Here is a 20,571-nt window from a genome sequence, read left to right as displayed (position 1 = left end):
TACAGTGGCACTATTACTTCCCTTGATCTAGATGCTATACTCCTATTGATGCAGCCCAGAATTGCATTGGCTTTTTTGGCTGCCGCGTCACACTGTTGGCTCATGTCAAGTTTGTGGTCAACCAAGACTCCTAGATCCTTTTCACATGTACTGCTCTCAAGCCAGGTGTCACCCATCTTGTATTTGTGCCTCTCATTTTTTTTTTTGCCCAAGTGCAATACTTTACATTTCTCCCTGTTAAAATTCATCTTGTTTGTTTTGGCCCAGTTCTCTAATCTGTTTTGGCCCAGTTCTCTAATCTCTAATCGTTTTGAAGTGTGATCCTGTCCTCTGGGGTGTTAGCCACCCCTCCCAGTTTGGTGTCATCTGCAAATTTGATCAGGATGCCCTTGAGTCCATCATCCAAGTCATTGATAAAGATGTTGAATAAGACCGGGCCCAAGACAGAACCCTGTGGCACCCCACTAGTCACTCTTCTCCAGGATGAAGAGGAACCATTGATGAGCACCCTTTGGGTTCGGTCAGTCAGCCAGTTACAAATCCACTGAGTGGTAGCATAGTCAAGACCGCATTTTGCCAGTTTCTTTACAAGAATATCATGGGGCACCTTGTCAAATGCCTTGCTGAAATCAAGGTAGGCTACATCCACTGCGTTCCCTTCATCTACCAGGCTTGTAATTCTGTCAAAAAACGAGATCAGGTTAGTCTGACATGACTTGAGATCGTGTCGTTGGGGGTGGCTACAGAGGTCCTCCATCATAAAAAGCTTGAAGACAGGACAAATAACTTCCCCCACACAAAAAAAACCTAGGTCTCCCCCAACAAACGTTTGAGACTAGCTCCCCTAAATCTAAAAGATGGATATAACTGCGCACGCCGCTAGGCGCGCACCGCTGCCCTGCAAACTCTGATAAGCTCCTCCCACAGCTAATCCCCTGCCTCAACAGAAACCCTGCCCCCTCTGACCTTTACACAGGGAAAACAGCTAATCAGCCACAAAGAAACACACACACATACACAAGAAAACCCTTTTTGCTCCTTCTTCAACTGCTGCCCTGCAAACTCTGATAAGCTCCTCCCACAGCTAATCCCCTGCCTCAACAGAAACCCTGCCCCCTCTGACCTCTACACAGGGAAAACAGCTAATCAGCCACAAAGAAACACACACACACAAGAAAACCCTTTTTGCTCCTTCTTCAACTGCTGCCCTTCTTGCTCCTTCTTCAACGTGCTTTCGAACTGCTAGGTTGGCAGGAGCAGGGACCGAGCAATGGGAGCTTACCCCGTTGCGGGGATTCGAACCGCCAACCTTCTGATTGGCAAGTCCTAGGCTCTGTGGTTTAACCCACAGCGCCACCTGCATCCCGTAAATAAAGTAGATTAGCCAAAATGCTGTGTTGCTGAGGTCCGTTACGCAACTGCAAAGACTCTGCGGATCCCTAAGTGTACCAATGTCTGTTGCTATCGGTCGCTGTGATGTTCAGGCTGAAGAAAACTTATGAAGCTCCCGAACGATCAACCAGGAGGGAGAGAACATGCCAGTCGGGCATGTGTCTCTGCCAGGGTCCTACTCGAGTGTAGGATGAGCTCCTGACAACTCTGTATAGGAAAATGAGACACTGAGAGGACTGCAGTTGACAGGTACAGCAATCCCTGGTAGACTCTGATCGCCTCATCACAGAATTGTAGAAGGGACACCAAGGGTCATCTACACCTTCCCTGACCCCAGCAACTAAGCTGTGAAGGGAGGCTTCATGCTGCCTATGGGAGCAGCCTCCCAACTCCTACTTGCGTGCAAGCAGGAGCAGGGGAAGGGATCTCTCAGCTGTGAAGGGAGGCTTCACACTGTCTATCAGAGCTTGTGTGCAAGCAGGAGGGGGCAGGGATCTCTCAGTTAGGCAACAGGAAGCCTCCCTTCCCAGCTGAGGGATCCCTGCCCCCTCCTGCTTGCACGCAAGTAGGAATGGGATTGGGGCTGCTCCGATGGGAAGGGAGGCATTGTGCGGCCCAAGCCTCACTGCCGCCACTCTCGGCCCTCCTTCTCCGCCTTCCATGCCTGACGCACCGCGCACCGCTTCCCCATCACCACCACCGAATAACCAACAACTCAAGGGCTGCCCAGGCTCATGGAGAAAGGAGATAGAAGCCTTGGAGGAAGGTGGCGAGTTAAGGTCAAGGCGGTGGCTGCCCCTCTGCCACCGCCATCGCTGCAGCAACAACATCCCGAATGTGTCGTATTTAATTAATTAATTAAAGTGTCCCTGGATTCATTGAAAAAAAATCTGGTAAAGCACGTCAAGTGCAAGTAATAAATAGATACCGCTCCAGCGGGGAGGTCAATGGCATTTCCGTGCGCTGCTCTAGTTCGCCAGAAGCGGCTTAGTCCTGCTGGCCACATGACCCGGAAGCCGTACGCCGGCTCCCTCAGCCAGTAAAGCGAGATGAGCGCCACAACCCCAGAGTCGGCCACGACTGGACCTATGGGTCAGGGGTCCCTTTACCTTTACCTTAAGCTTACCATAAAGCCTTTCGGCTGGTCGCTGGCTCTCAGCCTAAACTATCTCACAGGGCAGTTGTGATGATGACTGGGGAGAACAGGAAACATGCATTCCCTTTTGAGCTCCCTGAAGAAAAAGGGGGATATAAATATAAGATAATAATGCAACTTGAGCCTTCCCAGGCACCTCTGTGAGAGCACGCGGTCTGATGCTTTTTTTACTGCTTTCAGGTGACCGAGGCCCGAAGGGGGAGAAGGGGGAAAGAGGTGACCAAGGCAGAGAACCAGGTAAGATGGGGGTTTTGTTTCTCCTCTCTGGGTTGCCACTTTTGTTCCGGCCGGTGCTCCGATGCCTTTAACTGCCATGTGAGAAAAAGGCATTGATAGTGTCGTCAAGGGGCAAAGCTGCCCCAGGTGAATTTCTGCAGGTGTGGCTGCTTTTAAGGGCCCAAGGGCCTCTCCTGGGTTGTATTTATTAGTTTTTAAATACATAGATTTTGATGCTGACGGATGCAGGAGATGCTCAGGTAGAGGGAAACGTGGTCCGTTCGGGTCTTAAGGACAATAGAAGATGGAGATTTGTGTCTTTGTCGTGCAGATATACCACACACAGATATGCCCAAATAGATTTGGAAACAAAGAGCTGGCTAACAGCATGGGTTACAGGGTGCACTTTTGCAACCCGCAGTGTTTGCAACCCGCAGCGGCGCTTCTGTGCATGCACAAAGTGCAATTTAGCGCTTCTGTGCATGCACAACCACCGAAACCTGGAAGTAACCTGTTCCGGTACTGCCAGGTTTTGGCAGGTGCGTAACCTGAAGAAACGCAACCTGAAGCGGCTGTAACCCAAGGTATGACTGTATCTGTTCTGATTCCTCCAGCAGCCATGTGTTCTAGCCGTATGAAAGAGGGAGGAAAAATTATCCCTCCCCACTTTCCCATGCTACGCATAATCTTATAATATTCCATCATTTCGCCTCCTCTTCTCCTTTTCTCTGAACCAAAAAGTCCCAAACGCTGCAACCTTTGTTCGTAGCAGAGTCGTTCCAATCTTCTGGATCATTTTGCTTGCCTTTTCCAACTTGACAGTAGCCTGTAAAATGGGCACAAAATGCTCCCATGCTAGATAGATATAGATCAGTGTTTCCCAACCTTTTTTGGGCAAAGGCACACTTGTTTGATGAAAAAAATCTCGAGGCACACCACCATTACAGCCCCGTGACGTCATCGCGCAGCGTCACGCCGGGAGGGACGCACGAAAGTGTAAGTTTCAATTTTTTCCCTCCCCCTTGCCGGGGAACCTCCAAGCTTTGGGGGTGGGGGGGGTGAGGAGGCAGCAAAGAAGAAGAAGAAGAGTTTGGATTTGATATCCCGCCTTTCACTCCCCTTAAGGAGTCTCAAAGCGGCTAACATTCTCCTTTCCCTTCCTCCCCCACAACAAACACTCTGTGAGGTGAGTGGGGCTGAGAGACTTCAGAGAAGTGTGACTGGCCCAAGGTCACCCAGCAGCTGCATGTGGAAGAGCAGAGACGCAAACCCGGTTCCCCAGATTACGAGACTACCGCTCTTAACCACTACACCACACTGGCGAGGGACTGAGGGACTCCTCCAACGACAAGGGTTGGGGAAGAAGAGAAAGGGCTATTCCGCTCCAGTCACGGGAGGGGAATATGTACTGGCCCAACTGGTGTGCGGTCTTCGGAAAGTGGGGTGTGGGAAAGAAGCCTAGGCTCGGGGTCCACCGACCTTGGCGGAGAAAGGCAACAACCGGAGCTGATGACGAGCCGGCGCGTGCGTGCAGCGGCTGGCCTCGAGCTCGGGAAGCTGCGCGCGGCGATGTTGACGCGGGGCGCGCGAGAGCTTGGGGGCGGGGGGGCGGGAGAGAGAGAGAAAGAGTTGGCAGCACCAGGCGCTGTTACTTATTGCGCTGCGGACGCTGCCAGCAACTGCGGTGGTTGTGCGGCGGCCGCCGCCGCAGAACGTCCTCATCAGTCAGCTGAGCTGCCTGGCAGCGTAGGGAGCCGAGGGGCGGGGCTTCCTTTCTGAAGGAGCTGAGGGTGGGGGTCCTCCGGCGCCTTCGGCGAAACGGCGCCGGCCCAGAGCGCTTCTAGGAGGCTGCCTTTGTGCGCGACGTAAAGCCCTCTTTCCCTCCCTCCAGCCCCGTGTCACCTGTGGAAAAGGGGGCTGGATCCAGTGACGCAACTCGGAAAACTGTTAGGGAAGCCAGAGCAGGAAAGTGAGTGGGAGGCGGCGGCGCCGCTTTAACCCACGTTTCCTTTTTGAAAGAGAAACTTAAGTCAGTGTTTCCCAACCTTTTTTGGACTCGCCCGCCTCCCTCCAGGCATCATCTTGCGGCACACCAGGCAACATCTCGCGGCACACTAGTGTGCCGCAGAACACCGGTTGGGAAACACTGATATAGACAGATAGATAGATAGATAGATAGATAGATAGATAGATAGATAGATGATAGATAGATGATAGATAGATAGATAGATACAGTGGTACCTCGCAAGACGAATGCCTCGCAAGACAAAAAACTCGCAAGACGAAAGGGTTTTTTGTTTTTTGAGCTGCTTCGCAAGACGAATTTCCCTATGGGCTTGCTTCGCAAGACGGAAACATCTTGCAAGTTTGTTTCCTTTTTCTTAACACCGTTAATACAGTTGCGACTTGACTTCGAGGAGCAACTCATAGAACGTGGTGTGGTAGCCTTTTTTGAGGTTTTTAAAGACTTTGGTGATTTTTGAAGCTTTTCCAAAACTTTCCCGACACCGTGCTTCGCAAGACGACAAAAATTGCAAGACGACAAAACTCACAGAACAAATTAATTTTGTCTTGCGATGCACCACTGTAGATGATAGATGATAGATAGATAGATAGATAGATAGATAGATAGATAGATAGATAGATGATAGATAGATAGATAGATAGATAGATAGATAGATAGATGATAGATAGATGATAGATAGATAGATAGATAGATAGATAGATAGATAGATGATAGATAGATAGATAGATAGATAGATAGATAGATAGATAGATGATAGAGAGAGAGACAGATAGATAGATATAGATAGATTTTGGATCCTAACAGTTTTGATGATGTCCGTTCCGCAAACAGAATAAGAAACGGGCGTCTTACTTTCCTTCTTCCTTCCTTAACCGGGGAGATTCGGAGAGCAGCGCTCTCTCTGCACTAGGGCATAAATCTCCCATTTCCCTAACAGACACATGGTCCCAATTATCCCGGCCGATGATATCTTTGTGCAGCTGCATGGGCTCGCGGGCTTGTTTTCCTAAGCAATCATGTTTATTTCTTTTCCTTATATTTTTCCCTTTTGCTCAAGGCTCAGAGAGGTAATAGGCTCAATAAAAACAAATGCACGGAAGAGGAACAAAGGCCACGGGAAACTCTAGGGTCTCGTGCAAAATGGGGGCCCGGGGGGTGGGAATGAGCATGTAAACCCCTGGGCTACAGATTGCTTTTGGGGGGGGTGCAATCCAGGCATTGCTGGAAAAAATAAAATCCCAAGCACCAGGGAGGTTCGTATTGACTTTCTAAGAGTAAGGGACCCGACTAAGAAAAAGGGGCCTCTCACTGCAAACAATTAACAACGCTAGCAGAACTGATTTAAAAAGACTTGTAATGTTGACAATTAATGCCTTTTTATATTTATTTAGAATTTATGACGATTGGAATGAACGATATGTAAATTGGAAGAGGCACAAATGCAATAACATAGAAAGGAATTATGAAAACCAGGAGGCAGAAAGGAGGGAAGTTGATCAGCTCATACGAGCAAAAACCAATGTGAATAACAAGGATGTATTTTAATATTATGAAATGGAAATTTAATAAAATAATAAAAAGAGAGAGAGAAGGGGGCCTCTTGCGGCTGGCCTAAGAAATACTGCGGCAAATATGGCATTCTTGCATGCAGAGGGATAGAAACAACATCTGTTAAAAGAACCATAGAAAAGTAGAGTTGGGAGGTACCTCCAGGGGTCATCTAGTCCAACCCCCTCCAAGGCAGAAATCTCAGCTAAAGCATCCATGACAGATGGCCACGCAGCCTCTGCTTAGAAACCTCCAAGCAAGGCGAGCCCACCACCTTCTGAGGGTGTTTGCTCCACTGCCATACAGCTCTTACTCTCTGAAAGTTCTTCCCGATGTTTAGTCGAGAGGATTGTAGAGTTGGAAGGGACCCCAAGGGTCATCTAGTCCAACCCCCTGCAATGTAGGAATCTCAGCTAAAGCGCCCATGACAGGTGGCCACCCAACCTCTGCTTAATAACCTCCAAGGAAGGAGAGTCCACAACCTCCCAGGGGAGTCCGTTCCACTGTCAAACAGCTCTGGTTGTCAGAAAGTTTTTCCATATATTTAGTCGGAATCTCCTCTCTTGTAACTTGAAGCCATGGGTTCAAGTCCTACCCTCCAGACCAGGAGAAAACAAGCTTGCTCCATCTTCCATGTGACAGCCCTTGAGATATTGGAAGGTGGCTATTGTATGGCTCCTCTCAGTCTCCTCTTTTCCAGGCTAAACATACCCAGCTCCTTCAACCATTCCTCATCAGGCTTCGTCTCCAGACCCTTGACCCTCTGGGTCGCCCTCCTCTGCACACATTCCAGCTTGTCAACAACCTTCTTAAATTTTGGTGCCCTGAACTGGACACAATATTCCAAGTGCAGGAATCTCAGCTATAGCATCCGTGGCAGAGAGCCATGAATGTCAACAAGCTTGTTATTAGAGAGGGAGAAACATTTTCTGTCCACTTTCTCCATGCTGTGTATTATCCTATAAACATGCAACAGTACCCCCAACCATCTATCTGGACTGCCCCACTTACTCTATGCAGCTTCCAACAAGATAGAAAAACACAGTGCTACCGTATTTTTCTCTCTATAAGACGCACCTTCCGCTCCTAAATAGTAAAGGGAAATGTGTGTGCGTCTTATGGAGCGAATGCAGGCGGGAGGCTCTGCTCAGCGCTCCCTTTAAAGAGCCACATGGAGCGTGTGCGCGGCTCTTGGGGACTTTTCCCCGAGGAGAGAGAAGGGCTGCCCCCAAGAGCCACACACACGCTCCGCGCAGCTCTCTAAAGGGAGTGTGGCTCTTGGGGAAGCCTCTCCCGGACAGGGGATGAAAGCTCCCCTTGCCTGGGAGAGGCTGCACGCAGCTATCCCATAAGCGAGGACAGCCAGAGGGATCGCTGCGCTCAGGGACCAGGGACCGAGCAACAGGAGCTCACCCCATTGCGGGGATTCGAACTGCTGACCTTCTGATCGGCAAGCCCTAGGCTCTGCGGTTTAACCCACAGTGCCACCCATGTCCCAAACAATAATGGCACAACCGTCTTCTTTAAAAGTAATGATAAAGTTTTCTTACATTCTGAAATATACTCAGAGTCGCAAAATGATTTCATGCTCTTTATTCAGCTCATAGAGGTGAGGAGGCATGAATGAAAGTCCCTTCAAAGTATCTACTTTATATACATTATTTACACAATGGGCTGCACATGATTGGCTAATTCCGGAATTCTACTGTAATCAGGTTGTGGATTCACTTCTATCTGGAGCATGATTGGGTGGTTCCTGCGAACCAATCATACTGCTGCATTGTTCTAGGACCAATCAGACTGCTGCATTCTGAATCCTATTGTTCTAGGACCAGTCAGACTGCTGCAGTTTGGATCCTATTCAACTCAGTACATAACACCTTCAGTTCACAGTATTGTCGTGAAGGCAGGCTTTAGCTTGTAGTTACAGGTACATTTGTATCCAGGCCTCAGAGTTTCTACCTTGTGGCTTCCATCTTCTGAAAGGATAAGCCATGTGCTGTTGGTTAAGAGCCAGCAGAAGATGGCAAAAGAGCAAAAGATGAAAATGAGCCAAAAGAGGGAGATGGCTGTGTGACTGGCCCATTCATAGGGTCTGCCAGGGTCACGCCCATCTACCTGGTCACACACAGGGGGAGGAGGCTGCAGACCAGGTGTGACAGGAAGTCCTCTTGGCTGGAGCACATTCCCCTGCGTGTCCACTCTGGGCAAACAGGAAATGTTGTACAGTGGACACTCGGGTTGTGAATGCGATCTGTGCGGGATGCACATTCGCAACCCGCAGCACTGTGTTTGCGTACGCGGGGGTTGTGATTCAGCGCTTCTGCGCATACGCAAAGCATGATTTAGTGCTTCTGTGCATGCGCAACTGCCAAAACCCAGAAGAAACCCATTTCGGCACTTCTGGGTTTTGGCCGGTCCGTAACCCAAAAAAACGCAACCTGAAGCGTCTGTAACCCGAGGTATGACTGTATTTGACTGCTTCAGTGAAGGATACATCAAACACAGGTGTGTGGTTCTCCACTTCTTGCTGGACTACAACTCCCATCATCCATGCCCATTGGCCATGCTGGCTCTTGGAGCTGATAGGACCTGGCATCTGCAGAGTTGCAGGTTCCTCCATCCCTAAAGGTACAGCATGAAAATTCCCCTTTCTTTCCTGGAGACACTGCAGGACAACACACACACAAATCTAAATGAGAAGCGCAGCCCTGGTCTCCCGCCCAGTCTCCCGGCTCCAGTTAGCATCCATTTATGGGACCTCTCTATTGCGTTCAGAGCAGGTGCGGCTCTTAAACCGGCCCCAGCGATGAAGCCGCCGTTCCGGCAGGTGAAATATCCCACCAGGGAGGGATATGTCCACACCCAACAGCTGAGGAGTGCGATGACTAGCTTGGAACGCAGCCCGGCCTTCCTCGCAGCAAGCGAGCGGCACGCCCAGGGTGCCCCTTGCTCAAGGAGGCAGCCGCAAATGGCTTCAAGATGTCTCTGGGAGTCGGTGGGAGAGAGAGATTGCGTTGCCAAGAGCGACAGGCGATGATGGCTTAATGGGTGGGGTCAGGGGAGAATCAGAGGGACCGGCCTCGCGCTTTCGTGCACAATGACACAATCTGCAAAGAGTCAAGGCCAAAGTGGGTGGGGAGGATGCAGCCTCGTCCCTTTGCTTGCTGCAATCCAAGTCATGGGCCCACTTAACCTGGAAAAGGGATGTCTTTTTGTTCCCGGTTTTGTGCTGAAAACAATTTGGTCCTCTGCCCAGCAGTGGGGGAAAACTGCCTCGCTGGGAGGTGAACTAATCCTTTCCCATTTGCTACTCAGAATTTATCCTTGCATCGAGAAATGTGCACGAGTTTATCCGCGATGAAAGGATTGTTGTTCTTGTTTTGTCGTTTAGTCGTGTCCGACGCTTCGTGACCCCCTGGACCAGAGCACGCCAGGCACTCCTGTCTTCCACTGCCTCCCACAGTTTGGTCAAACTCATGCTGGTAGCTTCCAGAACACTGTCCCACCATCTCGTCCTCTGTCGTCCCCTTCTCCTTGTGCCCTCCATCTTTCCCAACATCAGGGTCTTTTCCAGGGAGTCTTCTCTTCTCCTGAGGTGGCCAAAGTATTGGAGCCTCAGCTTCAGGATCTGTCCTTCTAGTGAGCCCTCAGGGCTGATTTCCTGAAGAATGGAGAGGTTGGATCTTCTTGCAGTCCATGGGACTCTCAAGAGTCTCCTCCAGCACCAGAATTCAAAAGCATCCATTCTTCGGCGATCAGCCTTTTTTATGGTCCAGCTCTCACTTCCATACATCACTAGATGAAAGGATAAGCTGCTCAAATAACAGGAAGTCCCTCTTCACGGAGCGCAGGGTTAAACTATGGAACTCTCTCCCACCGGAGGCACTGATGGCCACCACGCTAGATGACTTTAAAAGGTTAGACAGATTTATGGAGGAGGAGGCTTTCGATAGCTAATAGCCATGATGGCTCAGCTCTGTCTCCGCAGTTTGAGGCAGCAGTGTTTCTGAATCCCAGCTGCTGGAAATCTCAGGAGGAAGACGGGGCTCTGTGTTCAGATCCTGAATGTGGATTTCCCAGAAGTGGCAACTGGAGCTCCATAGTTTAACTTTGCACTGTGTGGAGAAGTCCTCTCTTTTATCCATCCTGAACCTTCCAACATTTGAGCTTCATTGGGTGTCCATGATTTCTAGTGTTATGAGAGAGGGCGAAAACATGATTTATAGTGTTATGAGAGAGGGCGAAAACATGATTTATAGTGTTATGAGAGAGGGCGAAAACATATTTTTATAAACTTCTGTCGTGTTGCCTCTTACTCACCTTTTCTCAGTGGCGTAGCGTGGGTTGTCAGCACCCGGGGCAAGGCAAATAATTTGCGCCCCCTAACCAGTGGATTTGCGCCCCTAACCCTAACCCCCAGATGTTGCGGCCAGTGCGGCCGGGCCCCCCTGCACCCCCCACGCTACGCCACTCTGTAGCAGTAGCTTCAAAACCCACCTTGCCAGTTCCCAAAGGGCACCATGCACAGCAAAATCCAACGCCTTTCGTTTTTCTCATTTATTTTTATTATTACTATGTATCTTTAAAAGATAAACATTCAGCGTAACAAAGAATTTAAACCGGAAGCCTTTCTTTAGCACACACACACACCCTTAGGGGGATGATCCACCACTCATTTACTCGTGAGCAAGCCCGCCAAACTTGCTGACGAAACCAAAAGCCTCTTAACCCGCTGGCGAGAGGCTTAGCCGGGCCTCGCCCGCCCACCGGTTTCCTCTCGGAGGTTTTTGGGGAGCACAGGGCGCGCTGAGGCCCGGTGGCGCGTCGGGGTGTGGAGGCTGCCCGTGCCGGCCAGGCGTCGGTGGCGGCGTCGGCGCTGCTGCAGCGGCTGCTCCTCCTGCGAGCAGTGAGTGGAGCGCAGCCGCAGCGGCGGCGGGGGGCGCGCGCGCGCTAGGGCGCAAGGCTGGCGGTGGCTGCGGGGAGCCCGGCGGAGGAAGGAACTTGTCCCTTCCCTCTGGACTCGCGCCCCCCCCAGATGTTGCGCCCGGTGCAGCCGGCACCCTTGGCACCCCCCACGCTACGCCACTGCCTTTTCTCTAAACTAAAAATAGTGCCATAAGCTAATTTTGCATTGTGCAAAGTTCTTGGAACGGTGGTATTCTGACACTGGATGTATTTCTGTCCTGCTCAAGGGGGTGTCTGGCATTCAGATCTCCTGTTTAGGAACTGGAAAGTAATGTGGGCATGTCTCCCCTGTGATCTGTGGGAAGAGGGAGGAACATCCCTCAGGAGAGAGTGTAGGAATGGATTTCGACAGTGGAGGAGGATATATTGTGAGATGAGCAGAGAACCATCCTTTGCAGTTTAAACTTGGAAGCTAAGGCAAGGTTGATTTAACCTTCTAGAAACAATACTTTCTGCTTTAAAGCAGGCTGAGTTTTCCTGGTACAGTGGTACCTCGGGTTACATATGCTTCAGTTTACAGACTCTGCTTACCCAGAAATAGTACCTCGGGTTAAGAACTTTGATGAGAACAGAAATTGTGGTCCCATTAGCTAAAGTGGTGCTTCAGGTTAAGAACAGTTTCAGGTTAAGAACAGACATCTGGAACGAATTAAGTACTTAACCTGAGGTACCACTGTATTACCTCCTTTCTCCCCTTTAAAAATAACAATCACACATACAGTGGTACTTCTGGATGTGAATGGGATCCGTTCCGGTGCCCTGTTCACATCCTGAAGCAAACGCAACCCGCGTCTGCGCGTCTGTGCACGCGCAGGTCGCAATTCGCCACATCTGCGCATGCGTGTGATGTCATTTTGAGCATCTGTGCATGCGCGAGTGGTGAAACCCGGAAGTCATGCGTTCCGTTACTTCCGGGTTGCCACGGAGCGCAATCCGAAAACGCCCAACCCAAAGCTACTTTAATCCGAGGTGTGACTGTATGTTGTTTGGTGAAGAAGTAAAAGTAGTATTTACTTACGTATATGGTATGCATCTTGAAGCAGCTATTACAATAGCAAAATGAAGGCAGGTTTCTAACTATTATCTAAGTTACAGAAGCACAAAAACTACGTTCAAAATGGCGTCTCAGTTTTAGAGCTCAGACATGCACATGTAGTCAGCTTGGAGGCATGATGAAAAAAGAGAAAGATGTCCAGGTAGGGAGAAAGTGTGTAATATCACAGCTTCCTGCCAAGGCAGATGAAGATGAAAGCAAATTCATGGCAAAGCATGAATTCTTGGTTTGATCATTTTAATTCCATCTGTGGTTTCTTCTTTTCCTCCCCTTCCTTACCTTGCAGCCCCTGCTTCCGAGGAGGGCATTATCCGCCTGGTGAACGGCTCGGGCCCCCACGAAGGGCGGGTGGAGGTTTATCACGACCGATCGTGGGGCACCGTTTGTGACGACGGCTGGGACAAGAAAGACGGAGACGTGGTGTGCCGGATGCTGGGCTTCCGAGGCGCAGAAGAGATTTACAGGGTGGCCGTCTTTGGGCAAGGTAAAGGCAGCAACACCACGAGCCTTTGGTGGGTCGAACATTTACTCTGCATGTAGAGGGTCCCGGTCTCATTGCCCAGTGGCACCTCTAGGTAGGAGCATGAGAAAACCATGGCTGAAACCCTGGAGAACTTTTGCCAGCTACTGTGGGAAATGCTAAGCTGGGTGGAACCATGGTCTGAGCTTTCCATGTTCCTCTCCCCATATGAACTGTGATAGCCTGGGATTCGGATTCTGAACCTGAGGAATCCCAGCCTGCAGAGGAGTCCCCGCCTCCAGAACCAACTGAGCCGGGGCTGGGGCCTGAGCCTGAAGGGTCCTCACCTGTGCTGGGTCCTCAGGTGCAGGCACCAGCTGAGTCTGCTCTGGCTCCTGAGGTGATGGAGGACCCATTGCCTGCAGATGCTCCACTCCCAGCCCTGTCAGGAGAAGGTGAGGTTGCCTCTGGGTCCAGGAACCCTCCAGCCTCTCCTGAGCTGCAGAGGCTCAGGGCAGAGAGGCGGAGGGAACTAAGTTCCCGCAGGAGGAGTGCTCGCCTCCAGGCCAGGAGAGGCGAGTCACCAGAGGATCGAGGCTGCCCTGTGCCTCAGGCGAGATAAAAGCCAGCCAGCCCCAGTTGCAGGAGCAACATGGTTGGTTGCTAGTTCCTGCCTGAACCCTGTCCTGCTTTCCTGCCTGAGTTCCTGGCCCGCCCTGGCTCCTTGCTTGCAAGCCTGCTCCTGACTTCACCCGGCTTCCTGCCCTGCACCCAGCTTCAGCTACTGCGGACTGCCTCCCCGTTGCACCTTTGACCATGAACCGGACTTGGACCTCGCCTCTAGGGTAACCCACAGGACCAGCACAGGAACCTATCTGGACCCTGAGATCATCATCTGAGACCGTTCTTCCATTAGAGGTCTGGAACATGGCAGCACAAGAACAGGACTTTTCTGTGGTGGCCCCCCTTTTGCAGAATGCTTTTCCCCTGGGTGTCTCACCTGGAGCCTTCATTAGACACCAGGTGAAAACATTCCTCTTCAGCCAGGCTTTTGGCTGATGAACATCAGGCTGGAGATGCCTGTATTCGAAGCTGGAGCTGTCTGTGTGCAGAGCAAATTCTCTCCCACGGAGCCATCATAGAATCATAGAGTTGGAAGAGACCACAAGGGCCATCGAGTCCAACCCCCTGCCAAGCAGGAAACACCATCAGAGCACTCCTGACATATGGTTGTCAAGCCTCTGCTTAAAGACCTCCAAAGTAGGAGACTCCACCACACTCCTTGGCAGCAAATTCCACTGTCGAACAGCTCTTACTGTCAGGAAGTTCTTCCTAATGTTTAGGTGGAATCTTCTTTCTTGTAGTTTGGATCCATTGCTCTGTGTCCGCTTCTCTGGAGCAGCAGAAAACAACCTTTCTCCCTCCTCTATATGACATCCTTTTATATATTTGAACATGGCTATCATATCACCCCTTAACCTCCTCTTCTCCAGGCTAAACATGCCCAGCTCCCTTAGCTGTTCCTCATAAGGCATCGTTTCCAGGCCTTTGACCATTTTGGCTGCCCTCCTCTGGACACGTTCCAGTTTGTCAGTGTCCTTCTTGAACTGTGGTGCCCAGAACTGGACACAGTACTCCAGGTGAGGTCTGACCAGAGCAGAATACAGTGGCACTATTACTTCCCTTGATCTAGATGCTATACTCCTATTGATGCAGCCCAGAATTGCATTGGCCTTTTTAGCTGCCACGTCACACTGTTGGCTCATGTCAAGTTTGTGGTCAACCAAGACTCCTAGATCCTTTTCATATGTACTGCTCTCAAGCCAGGTGTCCCCCATCTTGTATTTGTGCCTCTCATTTTTTTTTTTGCCCAAGTACAATACTTTACATCGTAAATACATCGTCCTTTCACATTTCAGTCTCTCTCAGTCTCAGTCGCACCGTGCTGTGCAACACAGGGATAGCGATACTGATAGTGTCAACCTCCCATATCTTTTCAAATTTCCCTGCCTGGGAAAAATGCAAGGGATGTCTTCCAGAGTCCAGGAACTGGATAAGGAGATCCTTGACACTTCCCAGCCTTTGATTTTGGTCTCCCATTCAACACTCACCTCTACGTAATGGCTTTCTTTGTGGTCAAGGGGCTGCAGGACCGCTTCTCCTGGTATGTCCCACGGAGGACCTTACGGTCTTCAAACAAAAACACCTTGGAGGTCCCAGGCCACAGGGAGGTTAGGCTGGCCTCAACCAGAGCCAGGGCTTTTTTGGCCGTGGCCCCAATCTCACAAGAGACTAGGGCCCTGCGGGACTTGACATCTTTCCGCAGGGCCTGCAAGACAGAGCTGTTCCACCAGGCCTTTGGCCAAGGCGCAGCCTGACCCCCTCCTTTGGTAATCCTCACAGAACTCTAGCCCAATGGTTGCCATCAATCTGATTTGAACTGATTTTATAATCTGTTTTATAATTTTAGAATGCTGTATTATTTACTGTTGTTAGCCGTTCTGAGCCATGTTTCAGCTGGGGAGGGCGGGATATAAATAAATTTTATTTGTTGTTGTTTAGTCATTTAGTCGTGTCCGGCTCTTCGTGGCCCCATGGACCAGAGCACGCCAGGCCCTCCTGTCTTCCACTGTCTCCCGCAGTTTGGTCAAACTCATGCTGATAGCTTTGAGAACACTGTCCCACCATCTCGTCCTCTGTCGTCCCCTTCTCCTTGTGCCCTCCATCCTTCCCAGCATCAGGGTCTTTTCCAGGGAGTCTTCTCTTCTCATGAGGTGGCCAAAGTCTTGGAGCCTCAGCTTCAGGATCTGTCCTTCCAGTGAGCACTCAGGGCTGATTTCCTTCAGAATGGAGAGGTTTGTTCTTCTTGCAGTCCATGGGACTCTCAAGAGTCTCCTCCAGCACCAGAATTCAAAAGCATCCATTCTTTGGGGATCAGCCTTCTTGATGGTCCAGCTATTATTATTGTGTGGTCAGGGGCCACCCAGGTGCTCCTGCCTGGGAAAGAGAGGCAGAGAGAGGTTCATTTGACCGGAACCATCTCCAAACAAGCCCTGCTGAGCGGCAGCAGAACCCCAAAGTTATGGGTCAGGAGATCCCCTGGTATTATCCAAGCCATGGCTGCGTTGGTACCGTTCCAGCATTTCATCACCTCTTTTGATCAGGGCGGGGAGAGATAAAAGCTGGTCTGCAAATATTTTGAAATTTGCATGACTGGTTTGTGCAAATATGTCTGGTCCATCCCGATTCTTTCCCTCGCTTCGGTCTTTTTCGCACGCACAAAGCAGCACCCTCAGGGGTGTTTCTGCTGTTTTGCCTTGCAAACGTCTGCCACGGGGTGTCCTTGTAGCAAATAAATGAAATCATAAGTAGAAGGGGTATCAAGCAGTTGCTGAAGGGAAAAGCGTCTCTCTGCACAATCCCTTGAATAGCTGTTGCCGGCCAGAGTCAAGTCTGGAGGGACAAATATAGGAAACTTCCTATATTCCTTCTCTGATGTGTCCTCTGTCTCCCTACACTTCAATCCTGCATAAACAGGATGTTTGCCCAAAGTGTTACTGAAATACAGGCAACAGTCCAAGGATTGTGCCTAAAGCCAAAATTGTGTATAGGTTTCAATGGTGGGGTGGGATTGCCAAAGTCTTTTTTTCCTGGATGCCTGTCCCCCTTTCACCTAGTTGTTTATTATTATTATTATTATTATTATTATTATTATTATTATTATTATTGCCAAGCACGTAAAGCTGAATGAGCTCAAATTAAATGCATAAGTTGCGAGTTACCTATAGCTTTCCCCATAAGGCCCATTGAAGTGTTTCCTAGGAGGCAAATCAACCCTATTAAAACTTCAAGTCAGGTATAGAGCTGATCTGTCAATTTCAGTTTTTCTCCCTTCCTCATTTCCCCAATCTTAAATTCAGTCCTATACATATTTGCGTCAGTTTGCAAATTACAAATTTAAAACCCCATGGAAATTTGTCAGCATCTTAGTGATATACACATTTTGTATGTAATTTTACCTAAGATAATGCATTTCCGCATTCTGTTTTCACTAAAATGTGCATATATATTTTTGGCACACTTCCCTCCCATGCTTGCATTTTTGTACTTTGGGGGTGTTCAAGAACCACATCACAAAATTCAAAGAAATGCAAATTTTGAAGGACGGCTGCATTTTTCATTTGCATATCATTCCAGAGAGTGTGAATTTAGACTTGCTGATCAGAAGGTCGTTGGTTTGAATCCCCATGACGGGGTGAGCTCCCGTCGCTCGGTCCCTGCTCCTGCCAACCTAGCAGTTCAAAAGCACGTCAAAGTGCAAGTAGATAAATAGGTATCGCTCCAGAGGGAAGGTAAACAGTGTTTCCGTGTGCTGCTCTGCTTCACCCGAAGCGGCTTAGTCCTGCTGGCCACATGACCCGGAAGCTGTACGCTGGCTCCCTCGGCCAATAAAGCGAGATGAGCGCCGCAACCACAACTGGACCTAATGGTCAGGGGTTCCTTTACCTTTACCTTACATTGAAATATGAGCCGAACCAAGTTTCTCCCTTAATATCTGTAAAAGCTTCGGGTTTCATGCATGTGGTTACCAGCCCCAGCCTCTGAGAGACAGTGGGGTCCATGCAGAACAAATACAGTGGTGCCCCACAAGACGAATGCCTCGCAAGACGGAAAACTAGCTAGACGAAAGGGTTTTCCGTTTTTGAGCTGCTTCGCAAGACGGTTTTCCCTATGGGCTTGCTTCGCAAGACGAAAATGTCTTGCAAGTGTTCCGATTTTTTCCGCTCCCCCCCTTTTTCTAAGCCGCTAATAGCCTTTTAGCCGCTAATCCACTAAGCCTTTAATAGCCGCTAAGCCTTTAGTAGCCGCTAAACCGCTAATAGCGCTAATCCGCTAAGCCGCTAATAGGGTTGCTTCGCAAGACGAAAAAACCGCTAGAAGAAGAGACTCGCGGAACGGATTAATTTCGTCTTGCGAGGCACCACTGTATACAGGCCCAGCCCAGCTGTGGTTCCAAGCATTTCTCATTGTTCCTGTGGCCTTTCCAAGGAAACGTCCCTTCTCCGATGAGTTAGAAACCTCCTTCTGATCTCCACTTGGTTCCTATTAGTCCTGGCAAAGCTAAGCTAGAGCTTTTCCTGGCTGATATTTTCTTTTTTCTTTTTTAATCTCCATTATCCACTTTGTGGAGGGAATCTTTAGCACAGTCCTGGGAGCGAAATCTTCTTTATTGCTGTTGATTCACAGGCTGGAAAGGATGAGGCCTGAGTCACCGCTTCCAGCCAGCGAGGGAATTTGAGAGGTTGTCATCGAACGGGGGTTGGGAGAGGGGAGAGAGACGCACCTTTGGCTTGTGAATGGACCAGTCCTGCGCTCAAAATCCTCCAAGGATGCTCAGGGATGCCAGGGATGGGACTGCGAACGAGCTGTTGATTTTGATGCTGCTTACTCAGCAAAATAAAGTCACCAGCCCTAACTGGCCAGAAGCCAAAGTCGTCTCGACAAGAGGGACTTTCTGAGATCCCAGCTGGTATATCAACAGGCCTGTTTCCCTAGAATTAAAACCTCACAGGGGCTATAACTTCTATTCCCCCCCCTTTTTTTTTTTGCTAAGCCTTTTAAGAAAGCTTTAAAGTGCTGTTCCAGGCCATGCTGCAATCTGTGGCCTCTATATATTGTATATCAGTTTACACGTGACTTGGGAAGACAGGCGAACTAAAGCCAGTGTACTGGAAGAAGCAAAGAACACCAACGTCGAAGCAATGATTCTTCAACATCAACTTCGTTGGACTGGTCGTGTTGTTCCATTTTTAAGTTTGGAATAGAGTAGTTCAGGGGTCAGCAAACTTTTTCAGCAGGGGGTCGGTCCACTGTCCCTCAGACCTTGTGGGGGGCCGGACTATATTTTGAAGGGGGGGAAATGAACGAATTTCTATGCCCCACAAATAACCCAGAGATGCATTTTAAATAAAAGGACACATTCTACTCATGTAAAAACACGCTGACTTCTGGACTGTGTGGGGGCCAGATTGAGAAGGCAATTGGGTCGGATCCGGCCCCCGGGCCTTAGTTTGCCTACCCCGATCCAACCTCTGCTAAAAACCTCCAGTAAAGGAGAATCGACCACCTTCTGGTGGAGTCCCTTCCACTGTTGAATACAGTGGTACCTCTGGATGCGAACAGGATCTGTTCTGGAGACCCGTTCGGATCCTGAGTAGAATGTAAGGCGCGTCTGCGCATCTGCGCGTGCGCGGGTCACGTTTTGCCGCTTCCGTGGATGTGCATGACGTCATTTTGAGCATCTGCGCATGCGCGAGTGGCAAAACCCAGAAGTAATGCACTCTGTTACTTCCAGGTCACCGCGGAGCGTAACTTGAAAACGCTCAACCTGAAGCACATTTAACCCGAAGTATGAATGTAGCTCTGAATCTCCTTCCCTGACAGCTTTGGCTGGTCGAGGGTGTTCTCACAGCGACAGTGACCAGAGGGGGGGGGGATGCCTTGGGTTTGTTGGGGGCCAGGAATCCCAGCTGATGACGGTGTTCTCCAATTCTCCCCCAGGGAAAGGACGTATCTGGATGGACGACGTGGCCTGCAAGGGGACGGAAGAAAGCTTGTTCCAGTGCAGCTTTTCCAGCTGGGGGAAAACAAACTGTGGGCACGCCGAGGACGCTGGCGTGAAATGCTTGACGCAGTGAGGAGGGAAGCTGGACGTCCAAAGAGCAAACGGAATATCCTGTTGGAGAGGAATTGGTGGGACCTCAGAGAGGGTGGCCAATAATTGCAGGCACCTTTTCTGCCAGCTCCAGGCTGCCCCTCAGAGGAATTGGGGGGTTGGCATCTCAGCCTTTCTGTCTCTCAGGGCTTGCTTGTAGAGTCTACTGTAATGTTTCTGGCTACCCTGTGAGCGTGCCATCTTTGCTGCCCGCCTTCTCCACCGACCTGGGGAGGAGGTGCCAGGCTCCCCCCAAATTGTATTGCTCCCCTTTCCTTGTATGTATAGACCAAAGCTCTGGGGTGGCCAGCCATTTAAGGCCTCCCTTTTTCAGCGGAACCGTTGGCACTATATGGACTTTGAATCGCTGGTGATGTCGATTGCTTTACGGCGAGTGGGATGCACAGCTCCCCGAGAAGACATGAAGACATGCCCGGTGCAGGGAGCAGCCGAGCAGCTGTGGACATAATCTGTTTGCTTAGTGAGCTGCTGATGCATTGCTTTCGTAATGATAGAATAAAGGATATTGGTGTGATTCTGTAATTGTCTATCTGTGTTGTGCAGCAAATAATAATAATAATAATAATAATAATAAGAAGAAGAAGAAGAAGAAGAAGAAGAAGAAGAAGAAGAAATTATTTATACCCTGCCCATCTGGCTGAGTTTACCCAGCCACTTTGGGTGGCTTCCATCAAAACACTAAAATACAATAACCTATTAAACATTAAAAGCTTCCCTAAACAGGGCTGCCTTCAGATGTCTTCTAAAAGTTTGGTAGGAGGTAGGTGGGAGGGCGTTCCACAGGGCGGGTGCCACTACTGAGAAGGCCCTCTGCCTGGTTCCCTGTAACTTGGCTTCTCGCAGCGAGGGAACCACCAGAAGGCCCTCAGAGCTGGACCTCAGTGTCTGGGCAGAACGATGGGGGTGGAGACACTCCTTCAGATATACTGGACCGAGGCCGTTTAGGGCTTTAAAGGTCAGCACCAACACTTTGAATTGTGCTTGGAAACGTACTGGGAGCCAGTGTAGGTCTTTC

At 49.9% G+C, this 20,571-nt stretch overlaps 1 protein-coding gene across 1 annotated transcript in view; it reads left to right on the top strand.

Moving 5' to 3' along the window:
* SCARA5 (scavenger receptor class A member 5) overlaps positions 1-20,078 on the top strand; it is a gene marked incomplete at its 5' end in the record, with an annotated part of 97,804 nt that extends 77,726 nt beyond the window's left edge. The window contains 3 exons of the mRNA XM_082217723.1: positions 2,729-2,785; positions 12,647-12,844; positions 19,382-20,078. Of these exons, the coding sequence (XP_082073849.1) occupies positions 2,729-2,785; positions 12,647-12,844; positions 19,382-19,518 (392 nt within the window). The 3' untranslated portion in view covers positions 19,519-20,078. The remainder of the gene's footprint in view (positions 1-2,728; positions 2,786-12,646; positions 12,845-19,381) is intronic.
* Between the last annotated feature and the right edge of the window lie 493 nt (positions 20,079-20,571).

Source organism: Podarcis vaucheri (genome assembly GCF_965113315.1).
Source record: "Podarcis vaucheri genome assembly, chromosome: 3".
Classification (NCBI taxonomy): domain Eukaryota; kingdom Metazoa; phylum Chordata; class Lepidosauria; order Squamata; family Lacertidae; genus Podarcis; species Podarcis vaucheri.
The sequence above is the reverse complement of the archived record's forward strand: the minus strand, read 5'-3'. Positions and strand labels throughout refer to the sequence as shown.